We start from the raw sequence: 21,316 nt of genomic DNA, 5'->3' as shown, positions 1-21,316 counted from the left end.
CACACTGAACTCTATCAGAGAAGTAGTTGGTGAACCAGGCGAGGCAGTCATTTGAGAAACCAAGGCTGTTGAGTCTGCCGATAAGAATGTGGTGATTGACAGAGTCGAAAGCCTTGGCCAGATCGATGAATACGGCTGCACAGTAATGTCTCTTATCGATGGCAGTTATGATATCGTTTAGGACCTTGAGCGTGGCTGAGGTGCACCCATGGCCAGCTCTGAAACCAGATTACATAGCGGAGAAGGTACGGTGGGATTCTAAATGGTCGGTAATCTGTTTGATAACTTGGCTTTCGAAGACTTTAGAAAGGCAGGGTAGGATTGATATACTGCTGTAGCAGTTTGGGTCTAGAGCACATATGTCAGAGTCAAGGCCCGCGGGCCACATCCGGCCCGCGAGAAGGTTTTTTACGGCCCCTGGGATGATCTTGATTTATTATTAGAACCGGCCCGCAGACCGCAGCAAGCCGGCAGCCCGCAGATCTTTTACACGCACCAATACTACATTTCCCACAATGCAACGGTGACGCACCGAGCAGTAGGCTGCTTCATTTCAATATTTATTGGCACAGCAGTCGTCAGCATCACAGTAAAATTAACTTTCAGATACCCATCAAAAATGGCAAAACGGAAGGTGGACACTGAGAACCGGGGTTTCAAACAAGGTGGGAGTCGGAGTATATGTTCACGGAGGTAGCTGGAAAACCTGTGTGTCTTCTGTGTGGAGAAAGTGTGGCGGTACTGAAAGAGTATAATCTGAGACGACATTATGAAACGAAACACGCGGACAAAAACAAGAATATGGACATGGAACAAAGGCTACAAAAGGCAGAGGAATTAAAACGAGGCCTCAAATCTCGACAGGCTCTGTTCAAAAAAGCCAAATCACAAGGCCAGGCTGCTGTCAAGGCCAGTTTTATTTTGGCAGAAGAGATCGCTAAATCAGCCCGGCCATTTACGGAGGGGGATTTCATCAAAAACTGCATGATTAAAGTTTGTGACGAAGTTTGCCCAGAAAAAAGGCAACTCTTTTTAAATGTGAGTCTGAGCAGAAACACCATTGCCGAGAGAGTAGACCAGTTGTCCATCAATCTAAAAGAGCAGCTTGTGAAAAAGGGAAAAGATTTCATTGCATATTCCTTGGCTGTGGATGAGAGCACCGACATTTCTGACATTGCCCAGTTGTCAATTTTCATCCGCGGAGTGGACTCCAGCCTAAGCGTGACAGAGGAGTTTTTGGCTTTACGTCCTATGCATGGCACAACTACGGGGCATGATTTGTATGAAGAGGTGTCAAGATGTGTAAATGAGATGGAGCTGCCTTGGGAAAAACTCGTGGGTTTGACAACCGACGGAGCACCTGCGATGTGTGGACACAGGAGCGGACTGGTGGCGAAGATACGGGAAAAGATGCAAGAGGAAAACGCGACAGGTGAGCTGACAGCTTATCATTGTATCATACACCAGGAAGCGTTGTGCGGTAAAGCCTTGAAAATGGAGCATGTAATGAGCATCATCACGCGCACAGTTAACTTTATCAGAGCCAAAGGTTTGAATCACCGCCAGTTCAAGGCATTTCTGACGGAGTTAGAAACGGAGCATGGTGATTTGCCTTATCACACAGAGGTGCGATGGCTAAGCCAGGGAAAGGTGCTTCAAAGATGTTTCGAGCTTCGTGAGGAGATTTGTCTGTTCTTGGACAGCAAAGGGAAAGACACAACACAACTCCGAGACGAAATGTTTCTGTGTGAAATGGCTTTTCTGTGTGACATTACGAGTCATCTGAATGCAATGAACTTGCAGCTGCAGGGTCGGGATCATGTCATCTCTGATATGTACAGTACAGTGAAGGCATTTAAAACCAAACTGACTCTGTGGGAGACGCAGATGCGGAAAGAAAATTTGAGCCACTTTCCCAGCTGCCAGACCATGAAAGAGAAGCTCTCTACCAGTGCGTTCCCGAGCGCACAGTTGGCTGATAAAATAGGTATGCTTGCCGCTGACTTTCGACGCCGATTTGCTGACTTTGAAGCACAAAAAAGCAGGTTGGAACTGCTCGGTAACCCATTTGCTGTTGACGTGGAAAGCTCACCACCAAACCTCCAAATGGAGTTGATTGACCTCCAATGCAATGATGCACTGAGGGCAAAATATGCGGCAGTGGGTGCTGCGGAGTTCGCCCGTTTCCTCCCGACACAATGCCCCAGCTGCGCATCCAGGCTGCTCAAACGTTGTCTATGTTTGGCAGCACATACCTGTGTGAACAACTTTTTCTTTGATGAACCTGAACAAAACATCACACAGAAGTCGACTTACTGCTGAACACCTCCACTCAATTCTGAGGATTTCCTCAGCTCAGAGCCTTACCCCGAACATTGATGAACTTGTGGAAAAGATGGGACACCACCAAGTATCACCCTCAACCTCAAACAAGTGAACATTACTGTGCAATCACATATTTAGAGTTTTTACTCAGTTCAAGTTTAAAAGTTAAAGTTTAATATTTGTTTTCACTGCATGTTACTTCTCCTTAAACAAAGTGTTGTTTTTGATTAATAGATTTTTGCACTTTATTTTATTGTATTTCAATCCAATTATATTTTAAAAATATTTCAGTTGAGTGGATGATAGAAAATTGCTATTATTGTTTTTTTCTTTGAAGTAAATTTAGCCCACTTTTGCTAAAATAGAAAATATAGGCTACTGATGGTGCCTTGAATACCGGTTTCTTTCATTTAATGTTCATGTTATGGGGATTTTTATATAAAGGAAATTTGTCTTTTGTGTCTGTTGAAAATTAAAGATTACTGACAGAGCCATAAGAAAATATTGCTTTATTTATCTGATCATATTGGAATATATTTGTTAGGTTTTCAGTAGGTTCAATTAGGTTCACTAGACTATATGCGTCATTTAAAAAAATTTCAATGAACATTCGAACAGTCCGGCCCTCGGCTTGTAGCTAAATTTTTTATTTGGCCCTCCGTCCATTTGACTTTGACACCCCTGGTCTAGAGTGTCTCTCCCTTTGAAGAGGGAGATGATTGTGGAAATTTTACAATCTTTGGGAATCTCAGACGATAAGAAAGAGAGGTTGAACAGGCTAGTAATAGGGGTTGGAACAATTTCAGCAGATAACTTTAGAATGAGAGGGTCCAGATTCTCTAGCCCGGCTGATTTGTAAGGATCCAGATTTTGCAGCTCTTTACGAACATCAGCTATCTGGATTTGGGTGAAGGAGAAATGGGGGAGGCTTGGGCGAGTTGCTGTGGGGGTGCAGGGCAGTTGACTGGGGTAGGAGTAGCCAGGTGGAAAACATGGACAGCTGTAGAAAAATTCTTATTGAAATTCTCAATTATAGTGGATTTATCGGTGGTGACAATGTTTCCTAGCCTCAGTGCAGTGGGCAGCTGGGAGGAGGTGCTCTTATTCTCCATGGACTTTACAGTGTCCCAGAACTCTTTTGAGTTTGTGCTACAGGATGTAATTTCTGTTTGAAAAAGCTAGCCATTGCTTTCCTAACTGCCTGTGTATGTTGATTCCTAACTTCCCTGAAAAGTTGCATATCACAGGGCATGGGGCATGCATATTTAAAATGGTGAGGAAGGCACTTTTAAAGAATAACCAGGCATCCTCTACTGACGAGATGAGGTCAATATCCTTCCAGGATACCCGGGCCAGGTCGATTAGAAAGGCCTGCTCACTGAAGTGTTTTAGGGAGCTTTTGACTGTGATGAGGGGTGGTCATTTGACCGCAGACCCATTATGGATGCAGGCAATGAGGCAGTGATCGCTGAGATCTTAGTTGAAAACAGCAGAGGTGTATTTGGAGTGCAAGTTGGTTAGGATGATATCTACGAGGGTGCGGTGTTTATGGATTTGGGGTTGTAACTGGTAGGTTCATTGATAATTTGTGTGCGATTGAGGGCATCAAGTTTAGATTGTAGGATGGTTGGGGTGTTAAGCATGTCCCAGTTTAGGTCACCTAGAAGCACGAGCTCTGAAGATAGATGGGGGTGCAATCAAATCAAATGTATTTATTTTGCCGTTCTTACATCAACTGATATCTCAAAGTGCTGTACAGAAACCCAGCCTAAAACCCCAAACAGCAAGCAATGCAGGTGTAGAAGCACATTGGCTAGGAGAAACTCCCTAGAAAGGCCAAAACCTAGGAAGAAACCTAGAGAGGAACCAGGTTATGATGGGGTGCCAGTCCTCTTCTGTCTGTGCCGGGTGGAGATTATAACAGAACATGGCCAAGATGTTCAAATGTTCATAAATGACCAGCATGGTCCAATAATAATAATCACAGTAGTTGTCGAGGGTACAAATGGTCAGCACCTATTGAGTAAATGACATTTGGCTTTTCATAGCCGATCATTAAGAGTATCTCTACCGCTCCTCCTGTCTCTACAGAGTTGAAAACAGCAGGTCTGGGACAGGTAGCATGTCCGGTGAACAGGTCAGGGATCCATAGCCGCAGGCAGAACAGTTGAAACTGGAGCAGCAGCACAGCCAGGTGGACTGGGGACAGCAAGGAGTCATCATGCCAGGTAGTCCTGAAGCATGGTCCTAGGTCTCAGGTCCTCCGAGAGAGAGAAAGAAAGAGAGAATTAGAGAGAGCATACTTAAATTCACACAGGACACTAGATAAGACAGGAGAAATACTACAGATATAACAATACATTCAAATAGGGGGTCCAGGGCACAGCTGGGGGCAGAGGGTGGTTTATATTAAGCGGAAACGGTGAGAGACTTGCTTCTGGAAAGGTGGATTTTTAAAAGTAGAATTTCAAATTGTTTGGATACAGACCAGGATAGTAAGACAGAACTCTGCAGGCTATCTCTGCAGTAGATTGCAACTCCGCCCCCTTTGCCAGTTCTATCTTGTCAGAAAATGTTATAGTTAGAGATGGACATTTCAGGGGTTTTGGTGGTTGTCCTTAGCCAGGATTCACACACCGCTAGGACATCCGGGTTGGCAGAGTGTGCTAAAGCAGTGAATAAAACAAACTTAGGGAGGAGGCTTCTATTGTTAACATGCATGAAACCAAGGCTTTTACAGTTACATAAGTCAACAAATGAGAGCACCTGGGGAATAGGAGTGGAGCTAGGCACTGCACTCCTGGATTAACCTCTACATCACCGGAAGAACAGAGGAGGAGTAGGATAAGGGTACGGCTAAAGGCTATAAGAACTGGTCGTCTAGTACGTTCGGAACAGAGAGTAAAACGAGCAGATTTCTGTGGCGAGAAAGAATAGATTCAAGGCATAATGTACAGACAAGGGTATGGTAGGATGTGAATACATTGGAGGTAAATGTAGGCATTGTGTGATGATGAGAGAGATATTGTCTCTAGAACATTTAAACCAGCTGATGTTACTGCATGTGTGGGAGGAGGAACTAAAGGGTTGGCTAAGCCATATTGAGCAGGGCTAGAGGCTCTGCAGTGAAATAAGACAATAATCCCTAACCAGAACAGGAATGGACAAGGCATATGGACATTAGGAAGAGGCATGCGTAGCCGAGTGATCCTAGGAGTCCAGTGAGTAGTTAGGCTGGCTGGAGACACGGCGACTCAGACAGCTAGCAGGCCGGGGATAGCAAGCTAGCAGAAGGGCCTTAGAGGGACATCGCGACGGAGGAAGTCTGTTATAGCCTCCTCGTGTGGTTACGTCAACTAGACCAGTCGTGATGGTGTAGTAGGGTTCCGTGTTGCAAAAGGGTTCAGTCCAATTGACAAAATAGTTGCCCAAGAAATTGACCGATGGACCTATTCAGCTAACAGTCCGATATGCTCTAGACAGCTAGCGGGCCGCGGCTATCAGGCTAGCAGATGGGCATTCAGGGGACGTCGCGTAGTAGGAGCCAGTTGAATAACCCTCTTGAGCAGATTACGTTGGTAGTCCAGTCGTGAAGGCGCTCCGTACCGGCAGTAAAAGGGGTCTGGGCCAATTGGCAAAATAGGTATTGTAGAGTGGCTGATGGACATCTTCAGCTAGCCGGGAGATGGACCTAGCATGGGTTAGCTCCCGGCTAATTGGTGCTTGCTTTGGGACAGAGACGTTAGCCGGGAGTAGCCACTCGGATTGCAACTAGCCAGCTGTGACGATCCAGGTGAAAAGGTTCAGAACTTGCGATAGGAATCTGGGGATATGGAGAGAAAATAGGTCCGGTATGCTCTGGTTTGAATCGCGTTGTGCATATTGGCGAGAGTTTTCCAAGCTAAAGGTTAGCTTATGACCGCTAGCAGTGGTTAGCTGACAACTAGCTAGTAGCAAGTTAGCTGGCTAGCTTCTATTAGGGGATTCCGGTCCGAAGTAAAGAAAAAAACTTTAGAAAAAAGCAGATCGACACCACATTGGGTGAGGCGGGTTGCAGGAGAGTATTTGGAAGTTCATGTTTAGAAAAATATAAAAAAGGATATGCAAAGAAAAATAAATAAAAAGATATATACATGGGACATGACAGGACGAGGACAAAGACGTCTGACTGCTGCGCCATCTTGGATTTAATGCATATTCTTGATACCATTTGAAAGGAAACACTTTGACGTTTGTGGAAATGTGAATTGAATGTAGGAGAATATAAAACAATAGATATGATAGAAGAAAATACAATGAAAAAAACAACCAGTGTTTTTTTTACCACCATCTTTGAAATGCAAGAAAATGGTCTCTGTTGCCATCACTCTGGTTGTAATTCCGATAGTGTCCACAAGATGGCAGCAGTGTATGTGCAAAGTTTCAGATGGATAACTTTGAGTATGACTGATCCTCAAGACTTTTAGTGTGAAGTCCCCATGTACATTTGGGCAAATCGTGAAGGAGACATTAACATTCATATTCTATTTATCTGTGAGAATATTGTCAAATCTGCATACTTGGACTTTGATTTAGCTTTCCAAGTATTAGTAGTCATATTATAAGTTCTACATTTGCAAAACAACCACTTTTAATAACTTAATAGCTCTGAATATCATGCTGTTGTACAAGGTTAAAAGCTACATTTTACGACATATACATGGTTTCTGGGTACTCCCGTAAAGCCCAACTCATTGGCTATCTTTGTTTTTTGTTTGTTTGACCCCGATTGGTGCTTATTTGACAAAGATACAGTCGTTCAAGAGATGGCCGTCCGCGTCATCGGTGTGCCATGAAGACGTCGCTCTCTAACCAAATATGGTGTCCTATAGGATATACTACAGTTGTGGCCAAAAGTTTTGAGAATGACACAAATATTAATTTCCACAAAGTTTGCTGCTTCAGTGTCTTGAGATATTTTTGTCAGATGTTAACTTTGTCAGATGTCAATTAACTTCTGGGCCACATCCTGACTGATGGCAGCCCATTCTTGCATAATCAATGCTTGAAGTTTGTCAGAATTTGTGTGGTTTTGTTTGTCCACTCGCCTCTTCAGGATTGACCACAAGTTCTCAATGGGATTAAGGTTTGGGGAGTTTCCTGGCCATGGACCCAAAATATTGTTGTTTTGTTCCCTGAGCCACTTAGTTATCACTTTTGTCTTATGGCAAGGTGCTCCATCATGCTGGAAAAGGCATTGTTCGTCACCAAACTGTTCCTGGATGGTTGGGAAAAGTTGCTCTCGGAGAATGTGTTGGTACAATTATTTATTCATGGCTGTGTTCTTAGGCAAAATTGTGAGTGAGCCCACCCCCTTGGCTGAGAAGCAACCCCAGCACATGAATGGTCTCAGGAAGTTTTACTGTTTGCATGACACAGGACTGATGGTAGCACTTACCTTGTCTTCTCCGGACAAGCTTTTTTCCGGATGTCCCAAACAATCAGAAAGGAAAATGACTTTACCCCAGTCTTCAGCAGTCCAATCCCTGTACCTTTTGCAGAATGTCAGTCAGTTCCTGATGTTTTTCCTGGTGAGAAGTGGCTTCTTTGCTGCCCTTCTTTACACCCGGCCATCCTCCAAAAGTCTTCGCCTCACTGTGTGTGCAGATGCACTCACACCTGCCTGCTGCCATTCATGAACAAGCTCTGTACTGGTGGTGCCCCGTGCCCGCAGCTGAATCAACTTTAGGAGACGGTCCTGGCGCTTGCTGGCCTTTCTTGGGTGCCCTGAAACCTTCTTCACAGCAATTGAACCACTCTCCATGAAGTTCTTGATGATCCGATAAATGGTTGATTTTGGTGCAATCTTACTGGCAGCAATATCCTTGCCTGTGAAGCCCTTTTTGTGCAAAGCAATGATGACGGCATGCGTTTCCTTGCAGGTAACCATGGTTGACAGAAGAAGAACAATGATTCCGTGCACCACCCTCCTTTTGAAGCTTCCAGTCTGTTATTCAAACTCAATCAGCATGACAGTGTGATCTCCAGCCTTGTCCTCGTCAACACTCACACCTGTGTTAGCGAGAGAATCACTGACATGATACCAGCTGGTCCTTTTGTGGCAGGGCTGAAATGTAGTGGAAATGTTTTTTGGGGATTCCATTAATTTGCATGGCAAAGAGGGACTTTGCAATTAATTGCAATTCATATGATCACTCTTCATAACATTCTGGAGTAAATGCAAATTACCGTCATGCAAACTGAGGCAGCAGACTGTGAAATTTATATTTGTGTCATTCTCTAAACTTTTGGCCACGACTGTACACTCCTAATGAAATAGTGAAGTCTTGTTACCTTCTAGGATCTCTGAGGAATAGATACGAATGTGATTTGACTCATTGAAACAACGTTTAGGGTGAGATTTTCAGTTTCATTTCTTTGCAAATTGAACAACTGCAAATACAAAATTGATTGTGCATGTTATATGTACTTTTTTAAGACATGAAAAGGGATTTTGGCTAACAGAACGACACTTCATGTTATCTCTGGGACCCTTTGGATGATAAATCAGAGCAAGATTTCAGAATGAAAGTACACATTTCACCTTCAGAGGTGAATTTATCAAACCTATCGCCGTCAAAAAACGGTTTTGGTGTAGGGGCTCTCCTCAAACAATAGCATGGCATTTTTTTTGCAGTAATAGCTACTGTAAATTGGACAGTGCAGTTATATTAACAGGAATTTAAGCTTTCAGCCGATATAAGACACTTCTACCGACATTTGTTGTTAAAATCTGGGATCTTGACATAACATGCTGAATGATTTACAACTGTCCCGTTGATGGGACGCCAATCCTTAATCCCAACAAACGTTCCTCAGAACTTTAGAGAATGTTCCCTTACGAGTCTAGTTAGGTCATTAACTAACATTTTCATAGCAATGTTCCTGTGACATGCAAGGAATGTTTCCAAGAGACCATTCCCTTAATGTCAGCTAGAACCTACCCAGAACACAGTTACCATGTTCTCAGAACTTAAGATATTAATGGTCTAGACACATTTCATGGGAACATTTCAAGAAAATGAATGTGTCCAGTTTTCTGTGGGTAAGGAGAATATTCCATGAACGTCCCACCAAACATGCACAGAACATGGTTACCATGTTCTCCGAATATATTATATTAATGTTCTAGACACGTTTCATGGGAACATTGCAAGAACATGTATATGTCCAAATTCTGTAACGTGCTTTATTAGGCATAGAACCAAAAGATAAGAAAACTGGCAGCAAATGGTGATATGTATTTAATAGATGTACAAATATCCAGCAAAGTGAATACAGAGGATTTATATACTTGTTAGCTTTGGGTTCCCAGGCTAGATTGACCCAGAACAGTTTGGATGGGTTTGCTTACTGGTTTGCTAACAGCAGCACTTAGATTTCAATTTGTGATAATAGACCACATGTTTTCTGCAGCACAGGTTTTACATAGCACCGGTTTTATTTGTTGGCTGGGTTGATGATCTTGCCCATGAAGAGAATATTCTTGGTCTCCCGGTCCATGACAAAGACCATGAATGGATGGTCGAACTTCAAGACATGGGTGTGTCGGGAGGAGAGGGGCATAAGGACCACACCTGTGGCAGCTGCTGTGGTCGCTCCAGCCTCATCCACGTCCAAGGAGGCTTGTTGCACCACCTGAAAACAACCACATAATGCAGTCTGATGTACAGTACATAGGCCTAGTTCACATGGTTCACATATAATATGTTCTAGGGCAGTGATTCTCCCAGGACACCCTGGGGAGCCAGATAGAGCTTTCAGGGGTTCCTTGAAAAAGCAGGGATAAAACTACCAATTGAAAATGACCACAACATTAAGGCTGTCATTACATGGTTGTTCTTGAGAGGTTAGTGAATTGCTGTTACTGTATTGCTGTTGTTTCCCTGTATATTTATGTCTTTCTGAATCACTGAGAGTGAATGAGTTCCCCACCTCTGAGACAGCCACCTTCAGTTCCTCTGATATTCCACTGAAGTCAGCTCGATCACTGAATATGTCCGGCATTCCGATTCCACTCAGAATGTCCTTGAGGGAGTATGTTGTGGTGATGGACAACTTGGGAACATATACATGATATTCCCTAAAGATAAACATGGACAGGAAGAAGGTTTAACTTGCAATGATTGTGATACGTGGTTATTTTACCCACCCAACATTTATTAGTTCTATGAGAGTGGTGCTTAATGATTGAGACAGGTCATACCTGGCTTTCTTCCACCTGTGCCACTTGGTGATGTGGTTGAGGCATATGACCTCGTCCAGACTAGCGAGTCCCTTCTCCGGTAGCACCAACATCATGGACACTGAGTCGTTGTAGCGGAGATGCAGGATACTGGTGGAGATCTCCTGGTCGTAGTAGACGGAGAACCTCTTCATCATGCTCATCATCTGGACCGGAACAGTGGTGTTTTCATCCACATGAAATATGTCCTCCTTTGTGTCTGCAGGGTTAAATGGAATCTCCCATTTTCCTTGAGAATTAGAAAATCATAAAACATTTCAGGGTGTGATGTGATGAGTAATAGTTACCAGACCAAAAGTGGTTTTCTGAGGAAGAGACCCAGCAAGAGATACAGCCAAAGGGTACAATGGCATCAACACCAACAACAACAAAAAAATCCATATTGACAGAGTTAGAAGGAATTGATTCCACAAGATCTGTATCCATCAAAGAAGTGAACTCTACTTCATTTCAAGGACCGTATTTCATGTTTGTATTATTGTTTTTTGTCTAAAAGTTTGCAATATCCTCTTACCTTTGAAGTAAATGTAGCTGAGGAGGTACATGACAGTGGTTGGGTCCAGATCTTTGACTAACTTGTCTATCTTGCCTTTAGTCTTGTCCCCCACATATGTATTGATTGTATCGATGGCCTTAGCAGTGTTGGTGAAGTCCACTGTGACACCCTCAGAAAGGTAGAAGCGCTTCAAGTCCTCAAGGAACTCGGGGTGTGGTGTAAAGGTGTTTTGCATGAAAAGTGCACTTCCTACGGTCAGGTTCACACCTATTTTCTGGTTGAGCTGTGTGAGGATGGTCTGGAAGGCCTGGTCCACCTGTTCTTGGGTCAGTAGGCTACTGTTGAAGCCCAGAACAGTGAAAAGCTGCTGGTGGGTTTGACCCTTGGCCCCCACAGACAGAGCGGCCAGGGCCAGGGACACACTCAGCGGGGAGAAGAACACGTTCTTGCCCTGGTTGTCAGGCTGAGCCACCAGCTGATTGTACAGGCTATAAGCAAACTCCAAGTTTCCTTGGATCACTGGTTTAGTGCTGTTGTCACTGGGCTCATGATGATGATGATGATGCCCGTGGTCGTGCCTGTCACCATGTTCGCGGTCACGCCTGTCACCATGGTCATGGTTGCGTCCGTGACCGTGGTCGGGCCTGTCACCATGGTCATGGTCGCGCCCGTGGTCGCGCCTGTCACCATGTTCGCGGTCACGCCTGTCACTATGGTCACGGTCACCACCATGATCGCGACTGTGACCATAGTGGCGGTCACCTCCGTTACCTTTGTGACCTCTGACCTCTCCCGGGCAGAGCACTCCCATAACGATCCACAAACACAGGGCTGTCCTCATCTTGGCAACTATCACAAAGTAAAACATGTAGCATTAGTCAATCGATTTGGTGTCAATTCCACAATTAATGTCACTATCTGGAAGATGTACCGCTATTCAGAGGTCATTTCAATAATGATATAGGCTAAACCCATTGAATCTGGGAACACAACTTGGTAAAACTTTCTGGCCAGTGACATGGATATTTGTATTTGATATTTTTATTTGTAATAAATTTGCAAAAATATATAAAAACCTGTTTTTTCTTTGTCATTATGGGTTATTGTGTGTAGATTGATTAGGGGAAAAAACTGTTTAATCAATTTTAAAATAAGGCTGTAACGTAACAAAATGTGGAAAAAGTCAAGGGGGCTGAATACTTTCCAATTTTTTTTATTTTTTTTAAATATTTTATATTTTTTTCAAATACTTTTCTATACTGATAGAATCGAAAGATAATAATCTAATCTAAATGTATTTATCCTTCACTTGTTTGTAACAGTTGCGAACATATTGTCTACTTTGTATTTGTAGTCAACTTCATTCTGAAATCGGCAGTCACAGAGAGACAGATAAGCATTGTGATTCTATATTTAGTGACACAGAAGGGCAAAAAAACTCTAACGTGCTTAGCTGTTCTATGAGTGCTCTGAGGCAGGCAGTAAATAACAAGCTTTTTCAAGTGCAACTTTAGTAACGATAGTTTTGGGAAACATCACAAAGATTTAACAATGCTCCTTCAAAGGTTCTAACGATGATCTTAGCCATAAGATGCTTTTGGGAAACCAGGCCCAGAGCTATAGAGCCAGTTAACATTTCCCAGTGTAGAGATAGATAGCAGTAGAGTAGCCTACTCACCCTTCCAGACAGCAGCTTTGGCGTCTTAATTTGGACCAAATTCACTTTATATACTGTGTGTGGTTCATTTGGGATTGATCAGGGGTTGAACTTTGACATGTTTGTTTGGTACTGGCAAAGCCCCCATATTTAAAGAATGTAATCATTACCTGCTTAGGGGAGTGCTGACCACACATTTTTTTCATTTAGGGTTGGCACAGGACACAACAACTAAAACTTTAAAAACGATATTGGAAATTTTAGAAATGCAACTATGGACACGGGACATAGTCAAAATACATGTTGGATGATAACATAGAGAAAATTATAGAGCTATATGCTGTTGTTCTGTTTCGTTATTTTATAAAACTCTGCAATTGATGTCTATTGTGCATTTGGTGGTCTGCATGGTTAAACGTATGTCTGGTACATTATAATGTGTAACAATACAATAGTAAGCTCCTACTTCATTGGCACGCCAAACCACACTTGAGCAACCATTAATCAATTAATTATCGTGAAGCACCACAGGCTGAAATTAAATTTTTTGCATTAACGTACATTTTTATATTTTGGGGTATTTCAGCCCTTTAATATTAGTAATTTCAAAAAGCGAAATAAAAAAAAGTCAAACTTAATGTAAATGTTTATCATACTACCGTCATAAAAAAGCAGCTTCCAAAATGCACTGTCTGCACTGCTTATAGACTTTGTGGCCAATTTCACTGCATATTATTAAGTCACAGTGTTACATCACTATGTTTCCCCGAGGTGGACGAGAACATGGCAAGGTTTCTAGAATGTTCATTTGAGACAAATGTAAACTAAAAACACATTTTGCCAAGAGTTGGGGCCAGGGTAGCATGCAATACCTTCACAAAAGTCATTATTTTATTAAACATTTATCCTTTTTTTACTGTTCATCTCAAACTTGCAATTGAACTTCACTGCATTGTATCTTCCCATATCAGCGTTCTCATTCTGTTATGTTTGTATTCTGTGGTATTCAGCACTGGTCCAACAGAGCTACTGGCTTTTTAAAGGTCAAATGCAGCTGTTTTTATCTCAATATCAAATCATTTCTGTGTAACAATTAAGTACCTTACTGTGATTATTTTAAATTAAAATCATTCAGAGATCCTCACTGAACTTCTGGAGAGAGTTTGCTGCACTGAAAGTAAAGGGGCTGAATAATTTTGCACGCCCAATTTTTCAGTTCTTGATTTGTTAAAAAAGTTTGAAATATCCAATAAATGACGTTCCACTTCATGATTGTGTCCCACTTGTTGTTGATTCTTCACAAAAAATACAGTTTTATATCTTTATGTTTGAAGCCTGAAATGTGGCAAAAGGTCGCAAAGTTCAAGGGGGCCGAATACTTTCGCAAGGCACTGTAGCTGTTATTGGCAGAGAGGTTTGGAACTCTCTTTCTTATTGGTCTATAAAACTAATTTACCACTGGGTGATCTCACCAGGTAGGCCAAATATCCATCCCACCAAAATAGGCTGAAATTTAAGGCGGTCTTTTGAAACACCTCTTCCTCTATAAAAGGGCATTATCATAATTTTCACAATTTCAGTATTATTCCAACCTCATACTGTGAAAATACAGTAGACAGGTAGCTGCCAAAATAAAGGAAACACAAATATAAAAATGTCTTATTAGGGCTTTGGGCCACACCACAAGCCAGAACAGCTTCAATGCACATTGGCATAGAATCTAGTGTGGAACACTATTGGAGGGATGTGACACAATTCTTCCACAAGAAATTCCATAATTTGTTTTGTTGATCGCGGTGGAAAACGCCATCTCAGGCGCCGCTCCAGAATCTCCCATAAGTGTTCAATTGGGTTGAGATCTGGTGACTGAGACGGCCATGGCATGTGGTTTACATCGTTTTCATGCTCACCAAACCAACCAGTGACCACTCGTGACCTGTGGATGGGGGCATTGTCATCCTATGGGGGCATAGACATGGTAACCAAAATAATGGCCTGCCCAGCATTTCTATACATGACACCAAGCATGATGGAATGTTAATTGCTTAATTAACTCAAGAACCACACCTGTGTGGAAGCACCTGCTTTCACACTACATGACCAAAAGTATGTGGACACCTGCTCATCGAACATCTCATTCCAGAATCATGGGCATTAATATGGAGTTGGTCCTCCCTTTGCTGCTATAACATCCTCCACTCTTTTGGGAAGGCATTGCTGCAGGGACTTGCTTTCAATAAAGCTCTTGTGGCTGAATGAGGTCAGGCACTGATGTTGGGGGAATAGGCCTGGCTCACAGTCAGCGTTCCAATTCATTCCAAAGTTGTTTGATGAGGTTGAGGTCAGGGCTCTGTGCAGGCCAGTCAAGTTCTTCCACACTGATCTCGAAAAACCATTTCTGTATGGACCTCGCTATATGCATGGGGGCATTGTCATGCTGAAACAGGAAAGGGCCTTCCCCAAACTATTGCCACAAAGTTGGAAGCACAGAATCGTCTAGTGTCATTTCTCTTCATTGGAAATAACTACCTAACCCAAACCATGAAAAACATCCCCAGACGATTATTCCTTGTCTACCAAACTTTGCAGTTGGCAGATGGTGATGCGTGAGTCATTACTCCAGAGAGAGTCCAATGGCGGCTAGGTTTACACCGCTCCAGCCAGCGCTTGGCATTGCGCATTGTAATCTTAGGCTTGTGTGCGGCTGCTCGGCCATGGAAACCCAATTTATGAAGCTCCCAATGAACCGTTATTGTGCTGACGTTGCTTCCAGAGACCGTTTGGAACTCGGTAGAGAGTGTTGCAACCGAGGACAGACTATTTTTACACGTTTCAGCACTCAGCAGTCCCATTCTGTGAGCTTTTGTGGCCTACCACTTTGCGGCTGTGTCTTCGTTGCTCCTAGACGTTTCCACTTCACAATAGGAGCACTTACAGTTGACCGGGGCAGCTCTAGCTGGGCAGAACTCTAGCTGGTACAGCTCTAGCTGGGCAGAACCTTAGCTGACTTGTTGGAAAGGTGCCACCCTATGACAGTGCCAAGTTGAAAATCACTGAGCTGGTCAGTAAGTCCATTCTACTGCCAATGTTTGTCTATGGAGATTGCATGGCCGTATGCTCGATTTTATATACCTGTCAGTAACGGGTGAGGCTGAAATAGCCGAATCCACTAATTTGAAGTGGTGACTGCACTGGGCCTTTAAACTATAATAATTCATGTTTTTCTGGAGTAAATTGTCCCAGGGGTTGAACATGATGTTTATTTGGTACTGGCAAGCCACCATATTTGAACAGTGTAATCATTACCTGCTAAGGACCACAACATTGTTCATTTAGGATTGACACAAACACAACTAATTTTAAAACTATATTGTAAATGCAACAACCGACATGGGACATTGTTGGATAATAACTCACAGCAAATGATAGAGCAATATTACACAGTAAGTGTTGCAGGTTATATGTTGTTCTGTTTAGTTATTTTATAGAACTGTGTAATTCATGTCCATTGTACATTTGGTTGTCTGCATGGATAAATGTATGTCTGGTACATTATAATGTGCAACAATGCAAAAGTGAGCTACTACTTCACTGGCACACTTAAGAGCCAAACCACACTTCAGCAACCTTTTTAGTAAATTAATTAACTGCGATGCACAACTCTGGAACATACATCATATCTTCCACCACATCTTTGAATACTGCAGTATAACAGACAAATACACCGCATTAGCATTAGTCAAAAGAGCAGATTCCAAAATGCACAGTATGCACTGCTTATAGACCTTGCACTCCAACTATGTACATAACTGTTATAGACTTAACAAAAACATCTGCTGCAGACTGAAGATAAATTCTTGTTTAAGGACAAGGTCCTCAAGTGTAAAAATCAAATGCATAAAAAATGGGTGTTCTGCAGTGCGTGTATATATATACACACAGTATATATGTGTATATATAACTCCAAGTCAATCACACTTCTGTGAAATCAAACTGTCCATTTAGGAAGCAACACTGATTGACAATACATTTCAAATGCTGTTGTGCAAATGGAATAGACAACCGGTGGAAATTATAGGCAATTAGCAAGACACCCCCAATAAAGGAGTGGTTCTGCAGGTGGTGACCACAGACCACTTCTCAGTTCCTATGCTTCCTGGCTGATGTTTTGGTCACTTTTGAATGCTGGCTGTGCTTTCACTCTAGTGGTAGCATGAGACTACAACCCACACAAGTGGCTCAAGTAGTGCAGCTCATCCAGGATGGGACATCAATGCGAGCCGTGGCAAGAAGGTTTGCTGTGTCTGTCAGCGTAGTGTCCAGAGCATGGAGGCGCTACCAGGAGACAGGCCAGTACATCAGGAGACGTGGAGGAGGCCGTAGGAGGGCAACAACCCAGCAGCAGGACCTCCGCCTTTGTGCAAGGACGAGCAGGAGGAGCACTGCCAGAGTCCTGCAAAATGACCTCCAGCAAGCCACAAATGTGCATGTGTCTGCTCAAACGGTCAGAAACAGACTCCATGGGGGTGGTATGAGGGCCTGACGTCCACAGGTGGGTTTGTGCTTACAGCCCAACACCGTGCAGGACGTTTGGCATTTGCCAGAGAACACCAAGATTGGCAAATTTGCTACTGGCGCCCTGTGCTCTTCACAGATGAAAGCAGGTTCACACTGAGCACATGTGACAGATGTGACAGACGTGACAGTGTGGAGACGCCATGGAGAACGTTCTGCTGCCTGCAACATCCTCCGTGGAGAATGTTCTGCTGCCTGCAACACCCTCCTCCTCCATGACCGGTTTAGCGGTGGGTCAGTCATGGTGTGGGGTGGCATTTCTTTGGGGGGGTCGCACAGCCATCCATGTGCTCGCCAGAGGTAGCCTGACTGCAATTAGGTACCGAGATGAGATCCTCAGACCCCTTGTGAGACCATATGCTGGTGCGGTTGGCCCTGGGTTCCTCCTAATGCAAGACAATGCTAGACCTCATGTGGCTGGAGTGTGTCAGCAGTTCCTGCAAGAGGAAGGCATTGATGCTATGGACTGGCCCGCCCGTTCCCCAGACCTGAATCCAATTGAGCACATCTGGGACATCATGTCTCGCTCCATCCACCAGCGCCACGTTGCACCACAGACTGTCCAGGAGTTGGCGGATGCTTTAGTCCAGGTCTGGGAGGAAATCCCTCAGGAGACCATCCGCCACCTCATCAGGAGCATGCCCAGGCGTTGTAGGGAGGTCATACAGGCACATGGAAGCCACACACACTACTGAGCCTCCTTTTGACTTGTTTTAAGGACATTACATTAAAGTTGGATCAGCCTGTAGTGTGGTTTTCCACTTTAATTTTGAGTGTGACTCCAAATCAAGACCTCCATGGGTTGATAAATTTGATTTCCATTGATCATTTTGTGGTCAGCACATTCAACTATGTAATGAAAAAAGTATTTAATAAGAATATTTCATTCATTCAGATCTAGGATGTGTTATTTTAGTGTTCCCTTTATTTTTTTGAGCAGTGTGTGTGTGTGTGTATATATATATATATATACACACACACACACACACACACATTTTTTATGCGTTTGATTTTTTTTATATATAAGTTTACATACACGCAATTAGTATTTGGTAGCATTGCCTTTAAATTGTTTAACTTGGGTCAAATGTTTCAGGTAGCCTTCCACAAGCTTCCCACAATAAGTTGGGTTAATTTTGGCCCATTCCTCCTGATAGAGCTGGTGTAACTGAGTCAGGTTTGTCGGACTCCTTGCTCGCACATGCTTTTTCAGTTCTGCCCGCAAATCTTTTATGTGATTGAGATCAGAGCTTTGTGATGGCCACTGCAATACCTTGACTTTGATGTCCTTAAGCCATTTTGCCACAATTTTGGAAGTATGCTTGGGGTCATTGTCCATTTGGAAGACCCATTTGCGACCAAGCTTTAACTTCCTGACTGTTGTCTTGAGATGTTGCTTCAATATATCCACATAATTTTCCTCCATCATGATGCCATCTATTTGAAGTGCACCTGTCCCTCCTGCAGCAAAACACTCACGCTTCACTGTTGGGATGGTGTTCTTCAGCTTGCGAGCGTCCCCCTTTTTCCTCCAAACATAACGATGGTCATTATGGCCAAACGGTTCTATTTTTGTTTCATCAGACCAGAGGACATTTCTCCAAAAGGTATGATCTTTGTCCCCATGTGCAGTTGCAAACCGTAGTCTGGCTTTTTTATGGCTGTTTGGAGCAGTGGCTTCTTCCTTGCTGAGAGGACTTTCAGGTTATGTTGCTATAGGACTCGTTTTACTGTGGATATAGATACTTTTGTACCTGTATCTTCCAGCATCTTCACAATGTCCTTTGCTGTTGTTCTGGGATTGATTTGCACTTTTCGCACCAAAGTACATTAATCTCTAGGAGACAGAACGCATCTCATTCCTGAGCAGTATGACAGCTGCGTGGTCCCATGATGCTTATACTTGCGTACTATTGTTTGTACAGACGAACGTGGTACCTTCAGGCGTTTGGAAATTGCTCCCAAGGATGAACCAGACTTGTGGAGGTCTGCAATTATTTTTTTCTGAGGTCTTGACTGATTTCAATAGATTTTCCCATGATGTCAAGCAAAGTTTGAAAGTAGTGAGTTTGAAGGTAGGCCTTGAAATACATCCACACCTCCAATTGACTCAAATGATATCAATTAGCCCATCAGAAGCTTCTAAAGCCATGACTGGCTGATGATACTATTATTTTCTCAAGAGACAAAGACCAGGTCGCACATGCCCATAACAACATACAGGAACTCAAGTCCTTTTGTTCACCTGACCTAGAATTCCTTACAATCAAATGCCGACCGCATTATCTACCAAGAGAATTCTCATAATCACAGTCGTGTATACCCCCCCCCCCAAGCAGACACATCGACGGCCCTGAAAGAACTTCATATGACTCTATGAAAACTGGAAACCACATATCCTGAGGCTGCATTTATTGTAGCTGGGGATTTTAACAAGGCTAATCTGAAAACGAGGCTCCCTAAATTTTATCAGCATATCGAATGCGTGACCCGGGCTGTCAAAACCCTGCTCATTGTTACTCTAACTTCCACGACGCATGTAAATCCCTCCCCCGCCCTCCTTTCGGAAAATCTGACTACGGCTCCATTTTGTTGCTCCCAGCCTATAGACAGAAACTAAAACAGGAAGCACCCGCGCTCAGGTCTGTTCAACGCTGGTCCAACCAATCGGATTCCACGCTTCAAGATTGCTTCGATCACGTGGACTGGGATATGTTCCTCATAGCGTCGGGCAATAACATTGATGAATACGCTGATTCGGTGAGCGAGTTTATTAGCAAGTGCATTGGTGATGTTGTACTCACAGTGTCTATTAAAACATTCCCCAACCAGAAACCTTGGATTGATGGCAGCATTCGTGCAAAACTGAAAGTGTGAACCACTGCTTTTAATTAGGGCAAGGTGACCGGATACATGACCGAATACAAACAGTGTAGCTATTCCCTCCGCAAGGGAATCAAACAAGCTAAGCGTTCGTATAGAGACAAAGTGGAGTATCATTCAACGGCTCAGACACGAGAGGTACATGGCAGGGTCTACAATCAATTGGACTACAAGAGGAAAACCAGCCCCGTCGCGGACCACGAAGTCTTGCTCCCAGACAAACTAAACAACTTCTTTGCTCAGTTTGAGGACAATACAGTACCACTGACACTGCCAGCTACCAAAACCTGTGGGCTCTCCTTCAACGCAGCCAATGTGAGTAAAACATTTAAATGTGTTAACCCTCGCAAGGCTGCCGGCCCAGACAGCATCCCTAACCGCGTCCTCAGAGCATGTGCAGACCAGCTGGCTGGTATGTTTACGGACATATTCAATCATTCCCTATCCCAGTCTGCAGTTCCCACGTGCTTCAAGAGGGCCACCATTGTTCCTGTTCCCAAGAAAGCGAAGGTAACGGAGCTAACAATCCCTATCCCAGTCTGCAGTTCCCACGTGCTTCAAGAGGGCCACCATTGTTCCTGTTCCCAAGAAAGCGAAGGTAACGGAGCTAAATGACTATCATTCTGTAGCACTCACTTCCGTCATCATGAAGTGCTTTGAGAGACTAGTCAAGGACCATATCACCTAGACCCACTCCAATTTGCTTACTGCCCAAATAGGTCCACAGACGACGCAATCTCAATCACACTGCCCGAACCCATCTGGACAAGAGGAATACCTATGAACAGAATTCTACCAGACAACAGCTCAGCATTTAACACCATAGTACCCTCCAAACTCGTAATTAAGCTCGAGACCCTGGGTCTCGACCCCGCCCTGTGCAACTGGGTCCCGGACTTCCTGACGGGCCGCCCCCAGGTGGTGGAGGTAGGTACCAACATCTCCACCCTGCTGATCCTCAACACTGGGGCCCGACAAGTGTGCGTTCTCCTGTACTCCCTGTTCACCCATGACTGCATGGCCATGCACGCCTCCAAATCAATCATCAAGTTCGCAGACGACATTACAGTGGTAGGCTTGATTACCAACAACGACG

General features: G+C 43.7%; 1 protein-coding gene across 1 annotated transcript; it reads right to left on the bottom strand.

The window, feature by feature from the left end:
• Positions 1-9,595: 9,595 nt before the first annotated feature.
• On the bottom strand, positions 9,596-12,875 carry LOC135529750 (alpha-1-antitrypsin-like). Its single transcript, XM_064958296.1, has 5 exons — positions 12,784-12,875; positions 11,124-11,954; positions 10,571-10,838; positions 10,300-10,447; positions 9,596-10,002 (listed from the first exon to the last, which is right to left on the bottom strand). The coding sequence occupies exons 2-5, from the start codon at positions 11,944-11,946 to the stop codon at positions 9,805-9,807; spliced, it is 1,437 nt and encodes a 478-aa protein (XP_064814368.1). The 5' UTR covers positions 11,947-11,954; positions 12,784-12,875; the 3' UTR covers positions 9,596-9,804.
• Positions 12,876-21,316: the final 8,441 nt, after the last annotated feature.

Source organism: Oncorhynchus masou, chromosome 1 (genome assembly GCF_036934945.1).
Source record: "Oncorhynchus masou masou isolate Uvic2021 chromosome 1, UVic_Omas_1.1, whole genome shotgun sequence".
NCBI lineage: Eukaryota > Metazoa > Chordata > Actinopteri > Salmoniformes > Salmonidae > Oncorhynchus > Oncorhynchus masou.
Note: the sequence above shows the minus strand (reverse complement) of the source record. Positions and strands in the feature narration are given on the sequence as shown.